This window comes from Oncorhynchus clarkii, chromosome 15 (assembly GCF_045791955.1).
Source record: "Oncorhynchus clarkii lewisi isolate Uvic-CL-2024 chromosome 15, UVic_Ocla_1.0, whole genome shotgun sequence".
In the NCBI taxonomy this organism is placed as follows: Eukaryota; Metazoa; Chordata; class Actinopteri; order Salmoniformes; family Salmonidae; genus Oncorhynchus; species Oncorhynchus clarkii.
In genome coordinates, this window is record NC_092161.1 from 18,879,397 (window position 1) to 18,902,172 (window position 22,776).

General features: G+C 45.1%; 1 protein-coding gene across 1 annotated transcript in view; it reads left to right on the forward strand.

Annotated features, from left to right (window-relative positions):
* Window positions 1–22,776, forward strand: part of LOC139367007 (histone-lysine N-methyltransferase 2C-like) — a 221,964-nt gene that overhangs the window by 192,654 nt on the left and 6,534 nt on the right. Inside the window, exons 44-58 of the mRNA XM_071104854.1 lie at window positions 1,588–3,330; window positions 3,511–3,720; window positions 6,157–6,321; window positions 6,519–6,660; window positions 6,869–7,007; window positions 7,234–7,412; window positions 8,852–8,985; window positions 11,814–12,063; window positions 12,566–12,678; window positions 13,766–13,864; window positions 17,382–18,534; window positions 18,706–18,842; window positions 20,735–20,877; window positions 21,533–21,713; window positions 21,927–22,043. Coding sequence (XP_070960955.1) covers window positions 1,588–3,330; window positions 3,511–3,720; window positions 6,157–6,321; window positions 6,519–6,660; window positions 6,869–7,007; window positions 7,234–7,412; window positions 8,852–8,985; window positions 11,814–12,063; window positions 12,566–12,678; window positions 13,766–13,864; window positions 17,382–18,534; window positions 18,706–18,842; window positions 20,735–20,877; window positions 21,533–21,713; window positions 21,927–22,043 — 4,905 coding nt within the window. The remainder of the gene's footprint in view (window positions 1–1,587; window positions 3,331–3,510; window positions 3,721–6,156; window positions 6,322–6,518; window positions 6,661–6,868; window positions 7,008–7,233; window positions 7,413–8,851; window positions 8,986–11,813; window positions 12,064–12,565; window positions 12,679–13,765; window positions 13,865–17,381; window positions 18,535–18,705; window positions 18,843–20,734; window positions 20,878–21,532; window positions 21,714–21,926; window positions 22,044–22,776) is intronic.

Here is a 22,776-nt window from a genome sequence, read left to right on the forward strand (position 1 = left end):
TCTTATCAATTTTCTCTTGAAATTAAACTCTTGATGTCGGCTCAGTTATCAACTCTTTGCTTTGTATTTCTGTCCCCTCAATTTTGACAAGCTTAACCCTCCTCCTCAGCAGCACACAAAGCTTGATTGCTGAAAAACAGCTGCTACTTTTAAATAACTGTTTGGTTTCTTGAGAATCTTGGGAAACATTGAGCTCGAAAACAAACCTTTTGACCTTTTCTTAGCAAAACAAATGGCGCCTTTGCTAATTATTTCCAACTTCCGTGACCTTTTAAATGTGGCGAGGCCGCGAGACAAACACCACAGGAGAACAAAGGCATGATTTATTCTGTGAAGTTAACCCACATCCTCCACTCATGCAATATAGCAAAACACAGCTTAGCTTGTTGTTAATCCACCTGGCGTGTCAGATTTCAAAAAAGCTTTTCGGCGAAAGCTATCCAAGCGTTTATGTTAGGACATCTCTCTCAGCAGACAAAACATTACAAACAGCTAGCAGCAAAGTAGATTGGTCACGAAAGTCAGAAAAACAATAAAATGAATCGCTTACCTTTGATGATCTTCGGATGTTTGCACTCACAAGACTCCCAGTTACACAAATGTAACGTTTGTTCCATAAAGATTATTTTAAAATCCAAAAATCTCCATTTGGTTGGCGCGTTATGTTCAGAAATCTACAGGCTCGAGCGGTCATGACGGGGCAGACGAAAATTCCAAATAGTATCCGTAAAGTTTGTATAAACATGTCAAACTTTTTAAAATAATTAATCCTCAGGTTGTTTTTACAATAAATAATCAATAATATTTCAACCGGACCGTAGCTTTTTCAATTGGAGTGAGAGAGAAAATGTCTGCTCCAAGCTGCTCACGCATGCAAAACTCTGCTGGCACCCAGCCATCCAATGACGCGATGTGATCTTTCTCGCTCATTTTTCAGAATAAAAGCCTGAAACTATGTCTAAAGACTGTTCACACCATGTGGAAGCTATAAGGAAAGGAATCTGGTTGATATCCCTTTAAATGGAGGGAATGCATGCAATGGAACAGGGAGAGGTTTCAGGAAAAACAGCACTTCCTGGTTGGATTTTCCTCAGGTTTTCGCCTGCAATAACAGACAATATTTTGACCGTTTTGGAAACTTTAGTGTTTTCTATTCTAATCGGACAATTATATGCATATTCTAGATTCTGGGCCTGAGAAATAGGCAGTTTAATTTGGGTACGTTTTTCATCCAAACATCAAAATACTGCCCCCTACACTCAAGAGGTTAAATAGGTTTTGCTATTTACCTGGTATTTACTTCGTAATGGTTCAATCAGATTTCTTGTGGAATCTTGGAAACATTTACTGTATCGATACGTATTATATGGAGGTATTTTGAATAAGTAACAGAAAATAGCATTTGATCACTGTTCTTTCTGTGATTGTCAGGTAAATACCAGTTCTAATTGGACTGTATAGAAAAGCAGTGCCTAAAAATGTCTCAATACCATCTTGCACTGTGAAGAATTGGGTGGGATAACCTTCAGTCTGCTCACATTTCTCTTATTGTTTTTTTTTTCCTCTTGTGCTGTTTCTCTCTGGTAGATTCGGAAACAGCAGAAAGACCATGCAGAGCTGATAGAGGAGTACCGTGTCAAGCAGCAACAGCTAAGTCTACAGGCTCCTATTATGCCAGGGATGCCAGATCATGCTGCCCCTATAATGCCCAGGGGGCCCCCTTTGGGCCAGCCCATGATGGAGCCCATGATGACAATGCAGACCCACCCCAGCCAGCCTAACCTTGCCCGCATGCCCAACGTGCCAGGCTGGCACCCTGGGGGAGCCCCAGGACCGATGGGAGGCCCGGGTCCAAGAATTCCAGCTCAGATGCCCCCCGCCAGCCCTGCCCAGTTGCACCAGCCCCAGTTACCACCCCAGACCCAACTTCCGCCTCAGCCTCAATCAGCCTCAATGGTGCCCGGAGTAAAAGCCACACCTGCAGGCAAAGGAGCAGGAACCCAGGGAGTCAGCGGAGGTAACGGTGGTGGTGGCAGCAATAGCCTTGCTGTGAAATTTGATGATAACAATCCATTCAGCGAGGGCTTCCAGGAGCGCGAGAGGCGGGACCGCATGAGGGAGCAGCAGGAGAGACAGCGGGTTCAGCTGATGCAGGAGGTAGACAGGCACCGGGCCATGCAGCAGCGGCTGGAGATGGAGCAGCAAGGCCTGGGTATGGGTCCCGCTGGGCTCCCACACGGCCCCGGAGCTACTAATCCCAGTGGGGATAGCCTGGCCCACATGCCATTCTACAATACTGATCTGCCCCAAGACTTCATGCAGCCCTCTAGACCTCAACAACAAGCACCACCACAGCAGGGGCAGCTAGGGCCCATGTACCCCCAGCAGAGCAACGGTGCCTTCATGCTGGGGGACGAGCGCAGGCCTATGCCCAAGATTGGGGCTTTTGGTGGTCCCGAGATGGGTCCCAATTTCTGTCCTAAAAACCCCATGCTGCAGGGGCTCAACTTCCCCTCGGGACTGCCCCGTCCCGCCAGATTCAGAGGCCCTGGGATGATGCCCCAGGGTGGGGGTCGAGGCGAGGGACAGGGACTTCCGTTCGGAATGGACTCATCCACCCCCCTGCCTCCAAACTACCCCGGCTCAGGCCAGTCCTTGATCCAGCTCTACTCCAACATCATCCCAGAGGAGAAGGTCAAGAAGAAGAGGAACAGGAAGAAGAAGAGAGACTCGGTCGACGACACAGACTCTGTCAAGACCCCGTCCACTCCCCACTCAGACCGCTGCTCCCCGCTGACGCCCTCCCGCGGGTCTGACACCTCATCCACCCGGAGCCTCAGCATTCCCTGTGAGCAGGATCTGTCCGATCTTTTCCTCCCAGTGGGGTCCTCTGGTTTGGCCCCCTCCACAGAACTGGAGAGGCAGCTCTCAGGCAGCAGCTTAGCCCAGGGTGGCTGCTCCAGCATGGGCTCTGAGAATGACGAAACCCTCCAAATCAAGTTGGAGAGCATAGAGACTGAGTGCAGAAGGGACGAGGCGGCCAACGAGGGGTCGGCCTTGCAGCACGTTCCCCGAGCTGGCGGGACAGTAAAGGTGGAGGAGGGAAGCGAGGGGGGGTTTTCTTCGCCACTCCACGGTGCCAAAGGTGGCGACACAGGGAACGAGCTGCTTAAGCACCTGTTGAAGAACAAGAGCACGCCCCCACCCGGCGCCAATGCCAACCAGACCCTTCCCACACAGCAGATATCCTGTGACAAACTGAGCTCAGAGCAGGAGGACTCATCAGACCGCAAAGCCACTGCCAGGCCGGCCTTCACCGCCAACAACATGGTGAGAAGGGAAAGACCACAGTCACTATAGTATAGCATAGGTTACTGCATGTTCTATCTGAAATCGAAATATTGGGGTACAAAATCGGCTAAGCAATTGCTATACAGTACTACATTCCTAATGAAAACTCTTTGTTGTGTAATAGTAGCTCACCAACCTTGTCTCGTTGTAATTTCCCAGACTCCCCGGCGCAGTCAGCTGACAGAAAGCACCGAGCTCCTAGAACCCTCGGTGCCGGAGCAGGGCAAGAGGAAGCAGCAACGCAACAAACTGATGAATAAAAACGGCGTGGAGAAACCACCATCGCGCTACAAGAGGAGGAAGAAGGAGGAAGAGGAGAAGCCGATTGGTTATTCCAGTACTGACACTCTGATGACCCAGCTCAAACAGGTACAGATAATAGTAGTCAGCCACCGAACAGTGTTGAATGTGCCGATTAGCTATTGTGTGTTGATTTAATGTGTTGATTGGTCTGGTCATGTTCCCAGTCCGAAACATAAAACAAGAGTTTTATTTAGTACATATTTCCATATTTTGATTGATGGCATTAAATATTTCACGTGTGTGGTGCCGCTATGTGCAGATTAGCACTCAGGCTGCTGATTTTATAGATGAAAGTTTATCTTTCTCTGCAGTTGCTTAGGTACAAATGTGGGTGTTTATTTTCTGTTAGCACACCTCATAAATCACTGATCTTAATATGTAATTACTTTCATTTAGGTGGAATTAAATGGTCCGTGGATTAAAAAAAATAATCACTCAACATTTGTGGAAGGCATAAACCGAATATTAAATGGAAAATCTAATAGTTAGTTGACTAATAATAAAAGAAAGAAATTGTATGTCATTCAAATTATGATGAGATATACCATGGGTTATGCATTGGTGAACCTTTCACAGGGGCACAATAAAATGTTTGCCAAAAAATTCCAGAGGCTGCATTTTGTCTAGACTGCCTACGCCTCGACTACACTTTTGATAACCATATAACGTTAGGTTAAAATAACTTCAGTTATTACACCCCCCAAAAAGGTCATTAATAACAGTCAAATGTTTTCATTCAATTTCTAGAACTAATTTTGATCCTGTTCAGTGCTTACCTCGAAATACAGTGCCTTGCGAAAGTATTCGGCCCCCTTGAACTTTGCGACCTTTTGCCACATTTCAGGCTTCAAACATAAAGATATAAAACTGTATTTTTTTGTGAAGAATCAACAACAAGTGGGACACAATCATGAAGTGGAACGACATTTATTGGATATTTCAAACTTTTTTAACAAATCAAAAACAAAAGAATTGGGCGTGCAAAATTATTCAGCCCCTTTACTTTCAGTGCAGCAAACTCTCTCCAGAAGTTCAGTGAGGATCTCTGAATGATCCAATGTTGACCTAAATGACTAATGATGATAAATACAATCCACCTGTGTGTAATCAAGTCTCCGTATAAATGCACCTGCACTGTGATAGTCTCAGAGGTCCGTTAAAAGCGCAGAGAGCATCATGAAGAACAAGGAACACACCAGGCAGGTCCGAGATACTGTTGTGAAGAAGTTTAAAGCCGGATTTGGATACAAAAATATTTCCCAAGCTTTAAACATCCCAAGGAGCACTGTGCAAGCGATAATATTGAAATGGAAGGAGTATCAGACCACTGCAAATCTACCAAGACCTGGCCGTCCCTCTAAACATTCAGCTCATACAAGGAGAAGACTGATCAGAGATGCAGCCAAGAGGCCCATGATCACTCTGGATGAACTGCAGAGATCTACAGCTGAGGTGGGAGACTCTGTCCATAGGACAACAATCAGTCGTATATTGCACAAAGCTGGCCTTTATGGAAGAATGGCAAGAAGAAAGCCATTTCTTAAAGATATCCATAAAAAGTATTGTTTAAAGTTTGCCACAAGCCACCTGGGAGACACACCAAACATGTGGAAGAAGGTGCTCTGGTCAGATGAAACCAAAATTGAACTTTTTGGCAACAATGCAAAACGTTATGTTTGGCGTAAAAGCAACACAGCTCATCACCCTGAACACACCATCCCCACTGTCAAACATGGTGGTGGCAGCATCATGGTTTGGGCCTGCTTTTCTTCAGCAGGGACAGGGAAGATGGTTAAAATTGATGGGAAGATGGATGGAGCCAAATACAGGACCATTCTGGAAGAAAACCTGATGGAGTCTGCAAAAGACCTGAGACTGGGACGGAGATTTGTCTTCCAACAAGACAATGATCCAAAACATAAAGCACAATCTACAATGGAATGGTTCAAAAATAAACATATCCAGGTGTTAGAATGGCCAAGTCAAAGTCCAGACCTGAATCCAATCGAGAATCTGTGGAAAGAACTGAAAACTGCTGTTCACAAATGCTCTCCATCCAACCTCACTGAGCTCGAGCTGTTTTGCAAGGAGGAATGGGAAAAAATGTCAGTCTCTCGATGTGCAAAACTGATAGAGACATACCCCAAGCGACTTAGCTGTTATCGCAGCAAAAGGTGGCGCTACAAAGTATTAACTTAAGGGGGCTGAATAATTTTGCACGCCCAATTTTTCAGTTTTTGATTTGTTAAAAAAGTTTGAAATATCCAATAAATGTCGTTCCACTTCATGATTGTGTCCCACTTGTTGTTGATTCTTCACAAAAAAAATACATTTTTCTATCTTTATGTTTGAAGCCTGAAATGTGGCAAAAGGTCGCAAAGTTCAAGGGGGCCGAATACTTTCGCAAGGCACTGTATAAGCAGTGAGAAAGCCTTTAAAATACAGTACAGCGTCCCTTCTTCTCTCACTAACCCTCCTTCCTCTCTTCCTCCACCCCCACAGCAGCTTTCCCTGCTGCCCCTGATAGAGCCCCTGATGGTGGTCAACTTTGCTCACTTTCTCCCCTTCGGCAGCGGGCAGCTGAACGGGGAGAACAGCCTGTCAGGATCCTTTGGCAGCGCTTCGCTGGGCGGCGTGTCAGACTACTACTCCCAGCTCATCTACAAGGTGAGGAGAGATCACTAGTGTATGCACATCCATCCCTTTCCCAGGTGGAGTGTAGAAAAAGGTATAGGATAGGAAAAGGAACATTGTTCCTAGGAAATAAAATAGATAGCCGCACATTTGTTGAATGCTCCTGTATACTAAAACAAATTTCCCTAGTTGGATCCAGTTACGATGTTGTGTGATTTGCCATTTTGTAGCAGAACAACTTGAGCAACCCGCCCACCCCTCCAGCGTCACTCCCTTCCACGCCGCCCCCTGTGGCGAGGCAGAAGATGGTCAACGGGTTCGCCACGGCCGAGGATCTTACCAGGAAAGCTGCCATCTTGGGTGGCCATGATGGTAAAGTGGGACTCAACATTTTCTAAATCTTCTGCGCCTCTGTCGCACTTCTTTGGAGATGTAATGCTGTAGTAATATTATAGCTAATATTAAATAGTGATATAAAATTATACATCAAAGAATCACTACTGGGATTGCAATGGAAAAAGACACATTTCTAAGTTCTGAAAATAAAAGGAACAATAAATGTTTTACTTTCTCCCTATAGGCCTGAAAGCCAAGCAGCTACCTACAGCGTTCCGAACAGAAAAAGACTTGCTGGCCCATGCCATCACCCAGGGGCCCAAGACGGTGGATGTCCCCGCTTCACTCCCCACACCACCCCATAACAACCAGGAGGAACTCAGGTGAGCCTTTGAAATGTGGATTTGCAAGTCCTCCAATGGGAGTCAGGATAGTTCCTACCTGGTTTGAGCGAGTAACTGTAATTTAGCTTCTGAACGGAGAGTGGAGTATTAAACAGATTTATACCCTTCTGCACTACTGAGCCGAGCCAAGCTGTACTGCCCTGACCTGGTTACGTGAAGGAGCCCAGTGGTTGAACTAGTTTCCCTGATTCTGTGTACATCCCAGGAGCCAGGACCACTGTGCAGACAGGGACACCCCTGATAGCTTCGTCCCCTCCTCGTCCCCCGAGAGTGTGGTCGGCGTGGAGATCAGCCGCTACCCCGACTTGTCAAATGTCAAGGAGGAGCCCCCCTCCCCTTGCTCCTCCCCTGTAATTCCCATGCTGCCTAGCGCCAGCGGGAAAGGTAAGAATCACAAATACAATTTTCACTCCTGACTGAACAAGAGCTACAAAAATCTAATACAATTTTATTCATCAGGTGTGAACTAACAGTGAAATGCTTAATTACAGGCCCTTCCCAACAATCCAGAGAGAAAGAAAATAGAAAAGTACAACACATTAATAGATACACAATGAGTAATGATATCTTGGCAATATATATACTGAACAAAATATAAACGCAACAATTTCAAAGATTTTACTGGCAACAACTCTGGTTGACGTTCTTGCAGTCAACATGCCAATTGCATACTCCCTCAACTTGAGACATCTGTGGCATGTGACAAAACTGCACATTTTCATGACCCTTATATTATCCCAGGCACAAGTCTACCTGTGTAATGATCATGCTTTTTAATCAGCTTATTGATATGGATTATCTTGGCAAAGAAGAAATGCTCACTAACAGGGATATAAACAAATTTGTGCACAACATTGGAGAGAAATAAGCTTTTTGTGCATATGGAACATTTAATTTCATCAGTGTACAAGGGGTACCAATACAGAGTCACTGTGCCAGGGTACTAGGTAGATATGTACATATAACTAGGAATAAAGTGACAGATCGTAAACAGTACCAGCAGTGTATGTGATGAGTCAATGCAAATATTTATCAGTCTTATGGCTTGGTGGTAGAAGTTGTTCAGGGTCCTGTTGGTTCTAGACTTGTTGCATCCTATGAAGTCTATGACTTGGGTGTCTTCGACAATTTTTAGGGCCTTCCTCTGACACTGCCTGGTATAGAGGTCCTAGATGACAGGGAGCTTGGCCCCAGTTATGTACTACCCTCTGTAGCGGTTGGATGTCAAGCAATTGTAATACCAAGCTGTGATTCAGACTGTCAATATGCTCTGTGGTGCAGCTGTAGAATTTTGAGGATCTGAGAGCCCATGCCAAATCTTTTCAGCCTCTTGGGGGGGGAAGAGGCATTGTCATGCCCTCTTCACGACTGTGTTGGTGTGTTTGGACCATGATAGGTCCTTAGTGATGTGGACACTGAGGAACTTGAAGCTCTCGACCCTCTCTACTACAGCCCTGTCGATGTGAATTGGGGCATGCTCTGTCCTCCATTTCTTGTAGTCCACGATTAGCTCCTTTGTCTTGCTGATGTTGAGTGAGAGGTTGTTGTCCTGGTACCACACTGCCAGGTCTTTGACCTCCCTATAGGCTGTCTCATTGGTGTTGGAGTTGTGCTCGGGAGTACAGGAGGGGATGAAGCATGCACCCTTGAGGGGCTCCCCATGTTATTTTATAGTTATGTTGAGTCATAAGAAGTTTCTTGTTAGTAATGGTAGCCATTATATCGGTAAATATCTTTAATAATCATTATCAGGCCAGTGTTGTACAAGTATAATTTGTGTTAGTTTCTCTGTAATATTAGATTGTCTGGTTGTTTCCCCTCAGGGACTGAGATTAAGCGAGAGGTCAAGACTGAACCCTCAAGCTCCTTTTTCGGGTCCCAGTTCAGACCGGCTCCCTCCTGCTCCAAAGCTGGCCTGGTATCCATAGCTATCACCTTGAATCCGGTCGCAGCGGAGGTGAGTGGTTAAATGCAATTGTAAACAAGCAATTTTGACGACTATAGTTGCTCTGATCTTAGACTCTAAATAGCAGTAGACATTCTGAAAACATACATACAGTTGAAGTCCGAAATTTACATACACTTAGGTTGGAGTCATTAACTTCTTGATCCTACTTGAGACGCAGATGTCTCAACTAGGCACCTGGAAATGCAAATGCGCTACGCTAAATGTACTCGTTAAAACTCAAACGTTCATCAAAATACACATGCAGGGTATAGAATTAAAGCTACACTCGTTGTGAATCTAGCCAACAAGTCAGATTTTTAAAATGCTTTTCGGCGAAAGCATGAGAAGCTATTATCTGATAGCATGCAACACCCCAAAATGCCTGAATGCGACGTAAACAAAAGATTTAGCGTAGCCGGCGCTACACAAAACGCAGAAATAAAATATAAAACATTCATTACCTTTGACGAGCTTCTTTCTTGGCACTCCTATATGCCCCATAAACATCACTATTGGGTCTTTTTTTCGATTAAATCGGTCCATATATACCCAAAATAGCCATCTATGGAAGCTGTGTAATTCAGAAAAAAACATTGTTTTAAAACGCAGCGTCATTTTTTAAAATGAAAAAAGTCGACGATAAACTTTCACAAAACACTTCGAAATACTTTTGTAATCCAACTTTAGGTATTAGTAAACGTTTATAATCTATCAAAATGATCACGGGGCGATGTGAATTCAATAGCTCCTCGTCTTCAAATCAATGGCCGAAAATGTGCACTTCAAAACATCCTGGCGGAGACCGGAAGAAATGGAATCCAGTTAGTTGGATTTACCAACAAAAAACTCCCCGGATAATGACGACAATGGCGACATCGTGTGGAATCTGTAGGAATTGCATGCAGGTCCATAATTAATTTTGTGCCCTTTTAACAATCCATGAAAGTGACGCATGGATATTATTTTTAGCTTTCAGTGAGCAGTTTTTCTTGCGCTTTTCGATGAAACACACGATCTGTTATAGTCACAGCCGTGATTTAACCAGTTTTAGAAACTTCAGAGTGTTTTCTATCCACACATACTAATCATATGCATATACTATATTCCTGGCATGAGTAGCAGGACGCTGAAAAGTTGCGCGATTTTTAACAGAATGTTCGAAAAAGGAGGGGGTAGGCTTAAGAGGTTTTAAAACTCATTTTTTACCACTCCACAAATTTCTTGTTAACAAACTATAGTTTTTGCAAGTCGGTTAGGACACCTACTTTGTGCATGACACAAGTAATTTTTCCAACAATTGTTTACAGACAGATTATTTGACTTATAATTCACTGTATTCCAGTGAGTCAGAAGTTTACATACACTAAGTTGACTGTGCCTTTAAACAGGTTGGAAAATTCCAGAAAATTGTGTCAGGGCTTTAGTAGCTTCTGATAGGCTAATTGACATAATTTGAGGTGTACCTGTGGATGTATTTCAAGGACTACCTTCAAACTCAGTGCCTCTTCTTTTGAGTTTCCCATAATGTCAAGTAAAATCAGCCAAGACCTCAGAATTTTTTTGTTGTTGTAGACCTCCACAAGTCTGGTTCATTCTTGGGAGCAATTTCCAAACGCCTGAAGGTACCACGTTCATCTGTACAAACAATAGTACACAAATATAAACACCATGGGACCACGCAGCCGTCATACCGCTCAGGAAGGAGACGTGTTCTGTCTCCTAGAGATGAACGTACTGTGGTGCAAAAAGTGCAAATCAATCCCAGAACAACAGCAAAGGACCTTGTGAAGATGCTGGAGGAAACGGGTACAAAAGTATCTATATCCACATAACCTGAAAGGACACTCAGCAAGGAAGAAGCCACTGTTCCAAAACCGCCATAAAAAAAGCCAGACTACGGTTTGCAACTGCATATGGGGACAAAGATTGTACTTTTTGGAGAAATGTCCTCTGGTCTGATGAAACAAAACTAGAATTGTTTGGCCATAATGGCCATCATTATGTTTGGAGGAAAAAGGGGGAGGTGTGCAAGCCGAAGAACACCATCCCAACTGTGAAGCACGGGGGTGGCAGCATCATGTTGTGGGGGTGCTTTGCTGCAAGAGGGACTGGTGCACCTAACAAAATAGATGCCATCATGAGAGAGGAAAATTATGGATATGTTGAAGCTTGGTCATAAATGGGTCTTCCAAATGGACAATGACCCCAAGCAAACTTCCAAAGTTGTGGCAAAATGGCTTAAGGACAACAAAGTCAAGGTATTGGAGTGGCCATCACAAAGCCCTGACCTCAATCCCATAGAAAATTTGTGGGCAGAACTGAAAAGGTGTGTGCGAGCAAGGAGGCCTACAAACCTGACTCAGTTACACCAGCTCTGTCAGGAGGAATGGGCCAAAATTCACCCAAGTTATTGTGGGAAGCTTGTGGAAGACTACCAGAAACGTTTGAACCAAGTTTAACAATTTAAACGCAATGCTACAAAATACTAATTGAGTGTATGTAAACTTCTGACCCACTGGGAATGTGATGAAATAAATAAAAGCTGAAATAAATACTCTACTATTATTCTTAAAATAAAGTGGTGATCCTAACTGACCTAAGACTGGGAATTTTTACTAGGATTAAATGTCAGGATTTGTGAAATATTGAATTTAAATCTATTTGGCTAAGGTGTATGTAAACTTCTGACTTCAACTGTACATTTAAATAACTACTGGGTAACCAAGCCAGACCATATGCAAGATAGACAAAATGGGTTGTCTCGTATAAGGCTGTTTGTATTGACCACCACTGGCTATGAACTTATTTGACCCCACTGACCCTTTCCGGACCTGTAGAACATCCCTGGCATGGTGGCTGCGGTAGCCGACCTGCTGTGTGTGAACATCCCCGTTAGCTACGAGGTGAGCCGCGGCCCCGAGCGTAGCTCCCTGGCCCTGCTGGCTGGAGTCAAGGTGCCTCAGACCCAGGGTGTGGACCCCCACCACGCGGCCATGTTCCCCCAGCAGCCCCCCGCTATGAGGTTCCTGAGACCCCCCGGACCGCCCACTCATCCCGGAATTAGCCAGCAGCCACCTACCAGTGCTGGTCAGTATACGCCAGCAATGCAACTTTAAACTACTGATAGTGATGGGAGAAATAGGTGTTTCTGGTCCACAGAGCTAGTTAAATTGTGGTGGAACCATACCTTTTAAGTTTAAGAACTTTATTTGACTGATTTTCCTATTACTTTCCATACAAACAGTTGTCTGTTTAGAAAAGATTTTGAACAAAGAGCTAGACATGGAAACACTAGTCTGTGTGTGAGCCAGAGCTCTCTGATAGTCCTATCTAGCCTTTATTGATCATGTCTGAGATTTGAAGTTTAATGAAATCCCCTAATGGTTGGGGATTATGAACCTGATTTTGAAGAAGCCATGTGAAATGACCCAAATGCAATCGTACTAGCGGTCTGTTTTGTTCTTGTTCACCTGTCTTTCACCCAGGTGTTTTGATTGACAAATTGTGGTTGAAATTGCATGTTTTGTTGGTTAATACATTTAAGTGTTCTGCAATGTTGGTCAGTTTGATTGAGTTGTTTGTGTTTTAGGTCCGTCTGCCAGGGGAGACGGACCTAAACCCCAGTGGTGCTGGAACTGCAAGGTGCTGGTTCTGGGAAACGGAGTCCGAAAGTCCACCAAAGACCTACCCTGCAGCAAACGGGTAAGCCCTAGATCAGTTGTTGCTCGACTGAAGCAAGTATTTTTATTTTACTAGGCAAGTCAGTTAAGAACAAATTCTTATTTACAATGGTGGCCAAGCCCTAACGATGCTGGGCCGCCCTATGGGACTCCCAATCATGGCCGGTTGTGATGCAGCCTGGATTCGAACCAAGGTCTGTAGTAACGCCTCTCTCACTGAGATGCAGTGCCTTAGACTGCTGCCACATACGGGATCCCAAAAAGTATTGTTAGTTAATATGAACACGTTTAGTAATTTGAATTGTATAAGCCTGAAAGTCATTCCTTCAGTATCAGTTTGGTTGCTGAGGAATGAGATTTATCAACCCCTCTTTGGGATTGACAGTTTTTTTTTTTTTTGCGTTATTAAAATTCATGTCATCATTTACCATCCATATAAAGAGCTCAAGAGCTTGAGGTTAAAGTATACTTTGAGGACTTCAAAGCATGCGACCTGCCTCAAGTCCTCCCTTGGGGGGTACGTAGAAAACGGTTGCCTTATTATGCTAATTCCCGTTCCCTTTGGGGAAGTAACGATCCGCCCCAGAACAATTACCAGGTTAACTGCCTAACCCCCGAGGGACCACTGCCACGACACACTTCCTTATTTACCACGGGAGGAGTCGAGATGGCCCGAGATGAGCAAGCGGGTGGAGTATGTAAATGCAAGGCTGTTTAAATCAGGAGTTACCTTTGATGTCTTTCTCCTCTTCCTGCCAGCCCACACACACTATGCAAATGTCCCGACTCTTTATGGCGTCAACACAATGGCTGTGGCACAGCAGGCTTTTTGATCAATAGGTTTCCATATGTAGGATCACTTTCAGGAGTGCATATGGGGTAGTTGTAGTTGTTTCTGGACAGTGCCGGACTGTGTGTCTCATGCATGTTCAGGCAGAGTGGCCTTGTCTGTGACCTGGGCCATGTTCATTAAGGCAAAACGTTTTGCAACGGAAAACAAAAATTTGTTTCTAATTGCACAGGTTGTTAATACCTGCCTGTTTCACTGAGATTTTTTTTCCGTTTTGTGCCTAATGTCCATGGTGCTGACTTGTATCTGTTTTCCACAGGAGAGACCGAACCATGCGGGGAGCAGCATGGTCTTCTGTAGCCATAACTGTTTCGTCCTCCACGCCACTGCCACACAATCCAAAGCCATGGACAGTAAGGTGTGTATCTAACTGTACTCAACACTTATCTTTTGCTCTCTTAGCTTTTTGGGAGAACCTCACTGATACCAGTATGGTATGGAGAAAATGTGTACTGTCAAGAAAAACGCCATTTTTTTCCAGGTCTGGAAAAATAAAATAAATCTTAATATTTTGGTGGGGAACTCGTTAATGTAATTTATTCTGGCACAAAATATTACCCCCTTTTCTCCCCAATTTCGTGGTATCCAATTGTTAGTAGTTCCTATTTTGTCTCATCGCTACAACTCCTGTACCGGCTCGGGAGAGACGAAGGTCGAAAGCCATGCATCCTCCGAAACACAACCCAACCAAGCCGCACTGCTTCTTAACACAGCACGCTTCCAACCTGGAAGCCAGCTGCACCAATGTGTCGGAGGAAACACCGTGCACCTGGCGACCTGGTTAGCGTGCACTGCACCCGGCCCGCCACAGGAGTCGCTAGTGCGCGATGAGACAAGGATATCCCTACCGGCCAAACCCTCCCTAACCCGGACAACGCTAGTCCAATTGTGCGTCGCCCCACGGACCTCCCGGTCGCGGCCGGCTGCGACAGAGCCCCTGGTGGCACAGCTAGCACTACGATGCAGTGCCCTAGACGACTGCGCCACCCGAGAGCCCCATTCTGGAACATTTTATCAAAGGAATAAAAATCGACAGGTTCAGAATGACACTTTAGTGCGTCTATGTTTGTGAGCATCACCTGCATTTGTGCAAGACGAGTGGGCCGTTGCTCAAGTAGAGCAAGACAGTCGGCATTGCAACAGCATTTAGGCCTAGCCTCTATAAACTAGGTAGCCAATTCAAAACATATTGTTGATGCCCCCCCCCCCCCCCCCCCGCAAAAATCGAATTAGCATAATAAAAATATATATATTTGTTGACTGATCTCTCAGACTATCTGTTGTTCCATTAGTTTGTATGGGTTAATAGCAGTAAGGCCAAAATGTATTTTATCATATACAGTGGGGCAAAAAAGTATTTAGTCAGCCACCAATTGTACAAGTTCTCCCACTTAAAAAGATGAGAGGCCTGTAATTTTCATCATAGGTACACTTCAACTATGACAGACAAAATGAGAAAAAAAATCCAGAAAATTACATTGTAGGGTTTTTAATGAAGTTATTTGCAAATTATGGTGGAAAATAAGTATTTGGTCACCTACAAACAAGCAAGATTTCTGGCTCTCACAGACCTGTAACTTCTTCTTTAAGAGGCTCCTCTGTCCTCCACTCGTTACCTGTATTAATGGCATCTGTTTGAACTTGTTATCAGTATAAAAGACACCTGTCCACAACCTCAAACAGTCACACTCCAAACTCCACTATGGCCAAGACCAAAGAGCTGTCAAAGGACACCAGAAACAAAATTGTAGACTGAATCTGCAATAGGTAAGCAGCTTGGTTTGAAGAAATCAACTGTGGGAGCAATTATTAGGAAATGGAAGACATACAAGACCACTGATAATCTCCCTCAATCTGGGGCTCCACGCAAGATCTCACCCTGTGGGGTCAAAATTATGACAAGAATGGTGAGCAAAAATCCCAGAACCACACGGGGGGACCTAGTGAATGACCTGCAGAGAGCTGGGACCAAAGCTTACCATCAGTAACACACTACGCTGCCAGGGACTCAAATCCTGCAGTGCCAGACGTGTCCCCCTGCTTAAGCCAGTACACGTCCAGGCCCGTCTGAAGTTTGCTAGAGAGCATTTGGATGATCCAGAAGAAGATTGGGAGAATGTCATATGGTCAGATGAAACCAAAATATAACTTTTTGATAAAAACTCAACTCGTCGTGTTTGGAGGACAAATAATGCTGAGTTGCATCCAAAGAACACCATACCCACTGTGAAGCATGGGGGTGGAAACATCATGCTTTGGGGCTGTTTTTCTGCAAAGGGACCAGGACAACTGATCCGTGTAAAGGAAATAATGAATGGGGCCATGTATCGTGAGATTTTGAGTGAAAACCTCCTTCCATCAGCAAGGGCATTGAAGATGAAACGTGGCTGGGTCTTTCAGCATGACAATGATCCCAAACACACCGCCCGGGCAAAGAAGGAGTGGCTTCGTAAGAAGCATTTCAAGGTCCTGGAGTGGCCTAGCCAGTCTCCAGATCTCAACCCCATAGAAAATCTTTGGAGGGAGTTGAAAGTCCATGTTGCCCAGCAACAGCCCCAAAACATCACTGCTCTAGAGGAGATCTGCATGGAGGAATGGGCCAAAATGCCAGCAACAGTGTGTGAAAACCTTGTGAAGACTTACAGAAAACGTTTGACCTCTGTCATTGCCAACAAAGGGTATATAGCAAAGTATTGAGAAACTTTAGTTATTGACCAAATACTTATTTTCCACCATCATTTGCAAATAAATTCATTAAAAATCCTACAATGTAATTTTCTAGATTTTTTTTCTTATTTTGTCTGTCATAGTTGAAGTGTACCTATGATGAAAATTACAGGCCTCATCTTTTTAAGTGGGAGAACTTGCACAATTGGTGGCTGACTAAATACTTTTTGCCCCCCCCCCATTTTTTAACTTCAAGGGGTATTAAAATTCTAAATAAAATAGCAAAAGGAACCTTACTAAAACAATTACATATAGCTTAGCTCCCTGGCTTAACCCATAAGAGTCTTAAGTTTGAAGCTATTATTAGCATATAATGTTTTCGTCATGTCCCAAAAAATGTCCCACCGTCATGTCCCACCGACACTTGCAAATAAGGCCATGATGTTTCATGTTTAATTTAAAATATTATTTTAGAAAGAATGATTCACTTCACTGTTGATTTGGATGTATGGGACATTGCAATTCGATAGATGCTAGTCAGCCTGCAAAGTAAACAATTCTAAGAGAAATATGACTAAACTATAAGCATTTATTTTAGAAAATGGCCTACCATAGCCATTTGATCTTTGATATATTGAATGAGGAAATTATTTCAAAAGCCGTGAAATGTTATACATCAAGGGTGGTTAACCATTCTCCAGGAGAGCCTAATGGGTGTGCAGGCTTTTATTCCCCTCCAACAAAACACATTTTAGAAATGACCTGCTCAACCGGACCTTGATAAACGGGTTCTGATGTGTTTGAGCAGGGCTTTATCAAAAGCCTACACACGCAGTAGCTCTCCAGACTGAGGGTTGACTACGTGTTTGATACAGTTGCCTAACTGTAGGGGGGTTAAGTACCTTGCTCAACAGGAGATGGTACATGTAATCAGAGAGCAGCCTCCCAGAGAGCCTCACATATTTATACGTACAAAGCGACGTCGCCAAAGTCATGGAGAAGTGTGTCCCTAAAAAAATATTCCAGCTGTCAAAATGTGTGTGAACGTTGGTATTCTTATAATGGGTTGGATTGCATGGAGAATGAGTGGATTTATGTGTTCATTTAAGCGCAGTCAAAATATTTTAACATGGTCTAACAATGACCAAAGATGCCATTGCTGAGAGGAATTTGCATTGGATTCCTAATGAGTAAACTCTCTTTCGCAGCCAAACATGTCTCCTCTCTTGCCTGAGTCGTCGGTCAAAGAGAGCCCGTCCAAGGTGCTCCACCAGTATAGTAACAACATGTCCACACTGGACGTCCACTGCCTGGCCCAGCTGCAGCCCAAACAGTCGCCCCCCTCCAGTCCCCATCCCATCTCCTTCCCCTCTGAGAAACCCAAGTCGGACACTCTCAAGGTGACGGTCAAGTTCAAGCAAAGGCCCAGGGCGGTCCACTCAGCCAGCGGGGGAGGTGATATGTCGCCGTACCACCACAAGCGCTGGAAGGGCCTGCGTTGGCGCAAGTGGAGCGTACACATTGTGGTTCCCACTAGGAGAACCCTGCTTTCCTCTCTGCCCGGTGAGGACGAGATGGACAAGCTGCTGAGGAAGCTGGGCGCCTCTCTGCGTCCTGATCCCCTTCCCCGCGACCTTCGACGTTGCTGCTTCTGCCACGAGGAGGGCGACGGTGTGACGGACGGGCCCGCCCGGCTCCTCAACCTGGACCTAGACTTGTGGGTGCACCTTAACTGCGCACTGTGGTCATCGGAGGTATATGAGACGCAGGCAGGCGCCCTTATCAACGTGGAGCTGGCGTTACGGCGGGGCATGGCGGTGCGCTGCGCCTACTGCCAGCAGACGGGCGCCACCAGCCGCTGCCACCGGTTGCGCTGTGCCAATGCCTACCACTTCACATGCGCCCTCAAGGCCCAGTGCACCTTCTTCAAGGACAAGACCATGCTGTGCCACCTGCACCGGCCCCGGGGCATCGGCAGCGACAGGGCCGTGGCACCCGCCACTAACCACGAGCTGCGCTGCTTCGCAGTGTTCCGCCGTGTCTACGTGCAGCGTGATGAGGCGCGGCAGATGGCCAGCATCATGCAGCGTGGCGAGCACCGGCACACGTTCCGTGTGGGCAGCCTGGTGTTCCACACTGTGGGTCAGCTGCTTCCCCAGCAGATGGCCGCCTTCCACTCGGCCAATGCCATCTTCCCCGTGGGCTACCAGGCCAGCCGCATCTACTGGAGCACTCGTCACGGCAACCGCCGCTGCCGCTACCTGTGCTTGGTGGAGGAGAACGAAGGCCGGCCGGAGTTTGTGGTGCGGGTGATGGAACAGGGCTACGATGACCTGGTGCTCACCGGCGCCTCACCCAAAGGTAAGGGGGCGTGGTGGGGTTAGAAATAGACCTAGGGGGGGTGGGGGGTTGCAACAAAAAATGTCCATGTAGTCCGTCTCTGTTTGTCAGTTTTAATGTCCAGCTAGTCAGTGCCTTATGAACATGACCTTATTGACCTCACCCCTAAATATCCCGTTTGTTGTGTTGTAGCTGTCTGGGACAAGATTCTGGAGCCTGTGGCTGAGCGGCGTAACGAGTCTGGAACTCTGAAACTGTTCCCTGTCTACCTGAAGGGAGAGGACCTGTTTGGATTCACTGTCACTGCCGTCACCAGGATCGTGGAATCGGTAAGAGCAGAGATGGCAAGAGAGAGTAGAACGTTTTAGGTGGGTGCATTCGGGAAGTATTCAATCCCCTTGACTTTACACATTTTGTTACGTTAGATTGATTCAATCATTTTCCCCCCCTGAAAATCTAAACATGATACCCCATAATAAAAAAATCGGACCCTTTACTTACTTTGAAGCACTTTTGGCAGCGATTACAGCCTTGAGTCTTCTTGGGTATGACGCTACAAGCTTGGCACACCTGTATTTGGGGAGTTTCTCCCATTCTCTACAGATCCTCTCAAACAGGATGGGGAGCGTTGCTGCACAGCTATTTTCAGGTCTCTCCAGACATGTTCGATCGGGTTCAAGTCCGGGCTCTGGTCGGGCCACTCAAGGACATTCAGAGACTTGTCCCGAAACCACTCCTGCGTTGTCTTGGCTGTGTGCTTAGGGTCGTTGTCCTGTTGGAAGGTGAGCAGATTTTCTTCAAGAATCTCTCTGTACTTTGCTCCGTTAATATTTCCCTCGATCCTGACTAGTCGCCGAGTCCCTGCCACTGAAAAACATCCCCAAAGCATGATGCTACCACCACCATGCTTCACAGTAGGGATGGTGCCAGGTTTCCTCCAGACAGGACACTTGGCATTCGGGTTAGAGAGTTCAATCTTGGTTTCATCAGACCAGAGAATCTTGTTTCTCATGGTCTGAGAGTCCTTTAGGTGCCTTTTGGCAAGCTCCAACCGGGCTGTCATGTGCCTTTTTACTGAGGAGTGGCTTCTGTCTGGCCACTACCATAATAGCCTGATGGGGGAGTCGTGCAGAGATGGTTGTCCTTCTGGAAGGTTCTCCCATCTCCACACAGGAACTATGGAGCGACCATCCGGTTCTTGGTCACCCCCTGACCAAGGGCTTTCTCCCTCGATTGCTCAGTTTGGCTGGGCGGCCAGCTCTAAGAAAAGTTTGTGGTTCCAAACTTCTTCCAGGTAAGAATGATGGAGACCACTGTGTTCTTGGGGACCTTCAATGCTGCAGAAATGTTTTGGTACCCTTACCCAGATACGTGCCTCGACACAATCCTGTCTCGGCGCTCTATGGACAATTCCTTCGACCTCATGGCTTGGTTTTTGCTCTGACATGCACTGTCAACTGTGGGACCTTATATAGACAGGTGTGTGCCTTTCCAAATCATGTCCAGTCAATTGATTTTATCACAATTAAGTTGTAGAAACATCAAGGATGATCAATGGAAACAGGATGCACCTGAGCTCAATTTCGAGTCTCATAGCAAAGGGTCTGAATACTTATGTAAATAAGGTGTTTCATATTTTTTATCCATTTGCAAACATTTCTAAAAACCTGTTTTCGAGATTGGTCTTTATGGAGTATTGTGTGTAGATTGAGGGAAAACATTTATTTAATCCATTTTAGAATAAGGCTGTAATGTAACAATTTGGAAAAAGGGAACAGGTCTGAATAATTTCCGAATGCACTGTAGCTAACCCAGTTAGAATTTTCTTCTCCTCTGCCATTGGTTTGGGCAAATAGAAACATTTTCGTTAAAAGCACCAATACAAAATAGCTTCAACTCCATTAAGTGCTTTGACGGAAAAGGCTTTTCACAGGCACAGGAGGTTCTCCATCAGACACTGTTTTAGAATCTGGCTTTTCAGTTGATTATGAAAGCACTTTTTCAATCGAAGGTTAAGTGGTGTAAGACATTTCTTTAAAAAATTACCTGTAGGAAAAACAGTTCAATATATCCACTTACGCATCATAATGGAAACCTGGAATGTACTATTGAGTGTTTAAATTAAGTTTAAAACTTTTGGTCATTATAAACCCTCAAACCACTTAAATGTTACAAAATATTTATTTTTCATTATCTCTGTGTGCGCGCCTGCATCTCCCAGCTCCCTGGAGTGGAGGCCTGTGAAAGTTACACTTTCCGTTTTGGACGGAACCCTCTGATGGATCTCCCCTTGGCCATCAACCCAACTGGCAGTGCCCGCTCGGAACCCAAGACCTGCACGCATGTCAAGAGGTTGGTGTTAAGGTATTCTGTATGATTTTACACTTAAGTTCCTGCCATGTTTGTTTCGGCCACTGTTTTAATCTCTGGAAAACGTTGTCTTTGTTCCATCCACAACAAGGCGTTGTCTCTCTTCTTCAGTATCCTCTTTATGCATGTTTTTTTTTAACGTCACTTCACAGATTCCTAGTTGTAGGAAAAGAGTCATGAGGTTCCTTTGATTTAAATCAATGTAACAAAAACAACCGCTTTCCTCCATCACTCTTTTCTTGTGAAGTCGTCATCCTTCATTGTCACGTCCATGTTCAGTCAATCTTGTACGTGTCACTGTTTTAGTGCTATATTAACCCATAATTCTGTTTTGTTATTCTACTTTCTTATAAAACTAGATGTTGGTATCCCTGCTAGAAAGGGTTCTGCTCTTAGCCACACAATAGCTGCCTCTCCAACCAATAACTAACTCTTACGGCCGCTTTCCCGGAGGCCCAAATTAAGCCTATTCCTGTACCTTTAAATGGACTGTCTCCATTAACAATACCAGTTAGGAGTGGGCATAATCTGGGTTCAGGAAGCCCCCATACACAGTCCAACTCTACAAAAGTAGTACTGTAATTCTAACTTCCTGTTGTGGAAATGCTTCAGGGTGTCTCGTGTGTTTTGGTTTCTCCTCTTTTTGTAGATCTCACACTTTGTCCAGCACCGGCGGCTCCTCTAAGTCCATGCAGATGGTTGGCAGTGTGGGTGTGGTAGAAGCACCAGAAGAGGTGACCCCCAAGCAGTTTGCATCCGTCCCCTTCCAGTACCGACGCATGAAGGCAGAGTGGAAGAGCAATGTGTACCTGGCGCGCTCCCGCATTCAGGTGGGCACCTTTGCCACTCTGTGCTAGGGCTACATGCGGTCTCTACACATCACTGATGCAGATTCAATATACTTCTCTAACTTATTAGAAACGTGTCATAAGCTATTTTGTTTTGATGTATGACTGATATGGCAGCATTCATAGTGGTTGTTTGCGTTCTAAGTCGAGTTAAGTTGTTTGGTGTTGACCCGCACTGTGTCTGACCTCTGGCAGGGGTTGGGTCTGTACGCCGCCAGGGACATTGAGTCCCACACCATGGTGATTGAGTACATCGGCACCCTCATTCGCAACGAGGTCGCCAACCGGATGGAGAAGATGTATGAATCCCAGGTGAGTTTAGATAAGTGTATCTAGTCTTGTGGTAAAAATAACTACATGTGTAAGGCCATCCTGCTGTGTGCTCGACTGTATACACCTTTAAGCAAATGGGTGTGGCTGACATAGCCGAGTCCACTAATTTGAAGTGGTGTCTGAAAACAGTGCCTCCATTACAGCCTGAATTTAAAATTGAATAAGATGTTGATATTTTTGTCACTGGCCTACACAGAAACCCCATAATGTCAGTGGAATTGTTTACAAATGAAAAGCTGAAATGTTTTTGAGTCAATAAGTTACATGGACTCACTGTGTGCAATAAGTGTTTAACATGATTTTTGAGTGACTGCCTCATCTCTGTACTATCCCTCAGTCGAGCTGTGAATTTCAAACACAGATTCAACCAAAGACCAGGGAGGTTTTCCAATGCCTCGCAGAGGGCACCTATGGGTAGATAAAAAAATATTTACAAAAGCAGACATTGAATGGTGTATCAATACACTCAGTTGACCCCTCAGGGATTTCACCATGAGGCCTATGGAGACGTAACTTCTCATTGCTGAAATCCCATTAACGGGATCGATTTGACAACAGCCAGTGAAAGTGCAGGGCGCCAAATTCAAAACAGAAATCTCATAATTGAAATTCCTCAAACATAAAGTATTATACACCATTTTAAAGATAAACTTGTTGTTAATCCCACCAGTGTCCGATTTCAAAAAGGCTTTACGATGAAAGCATACCATGC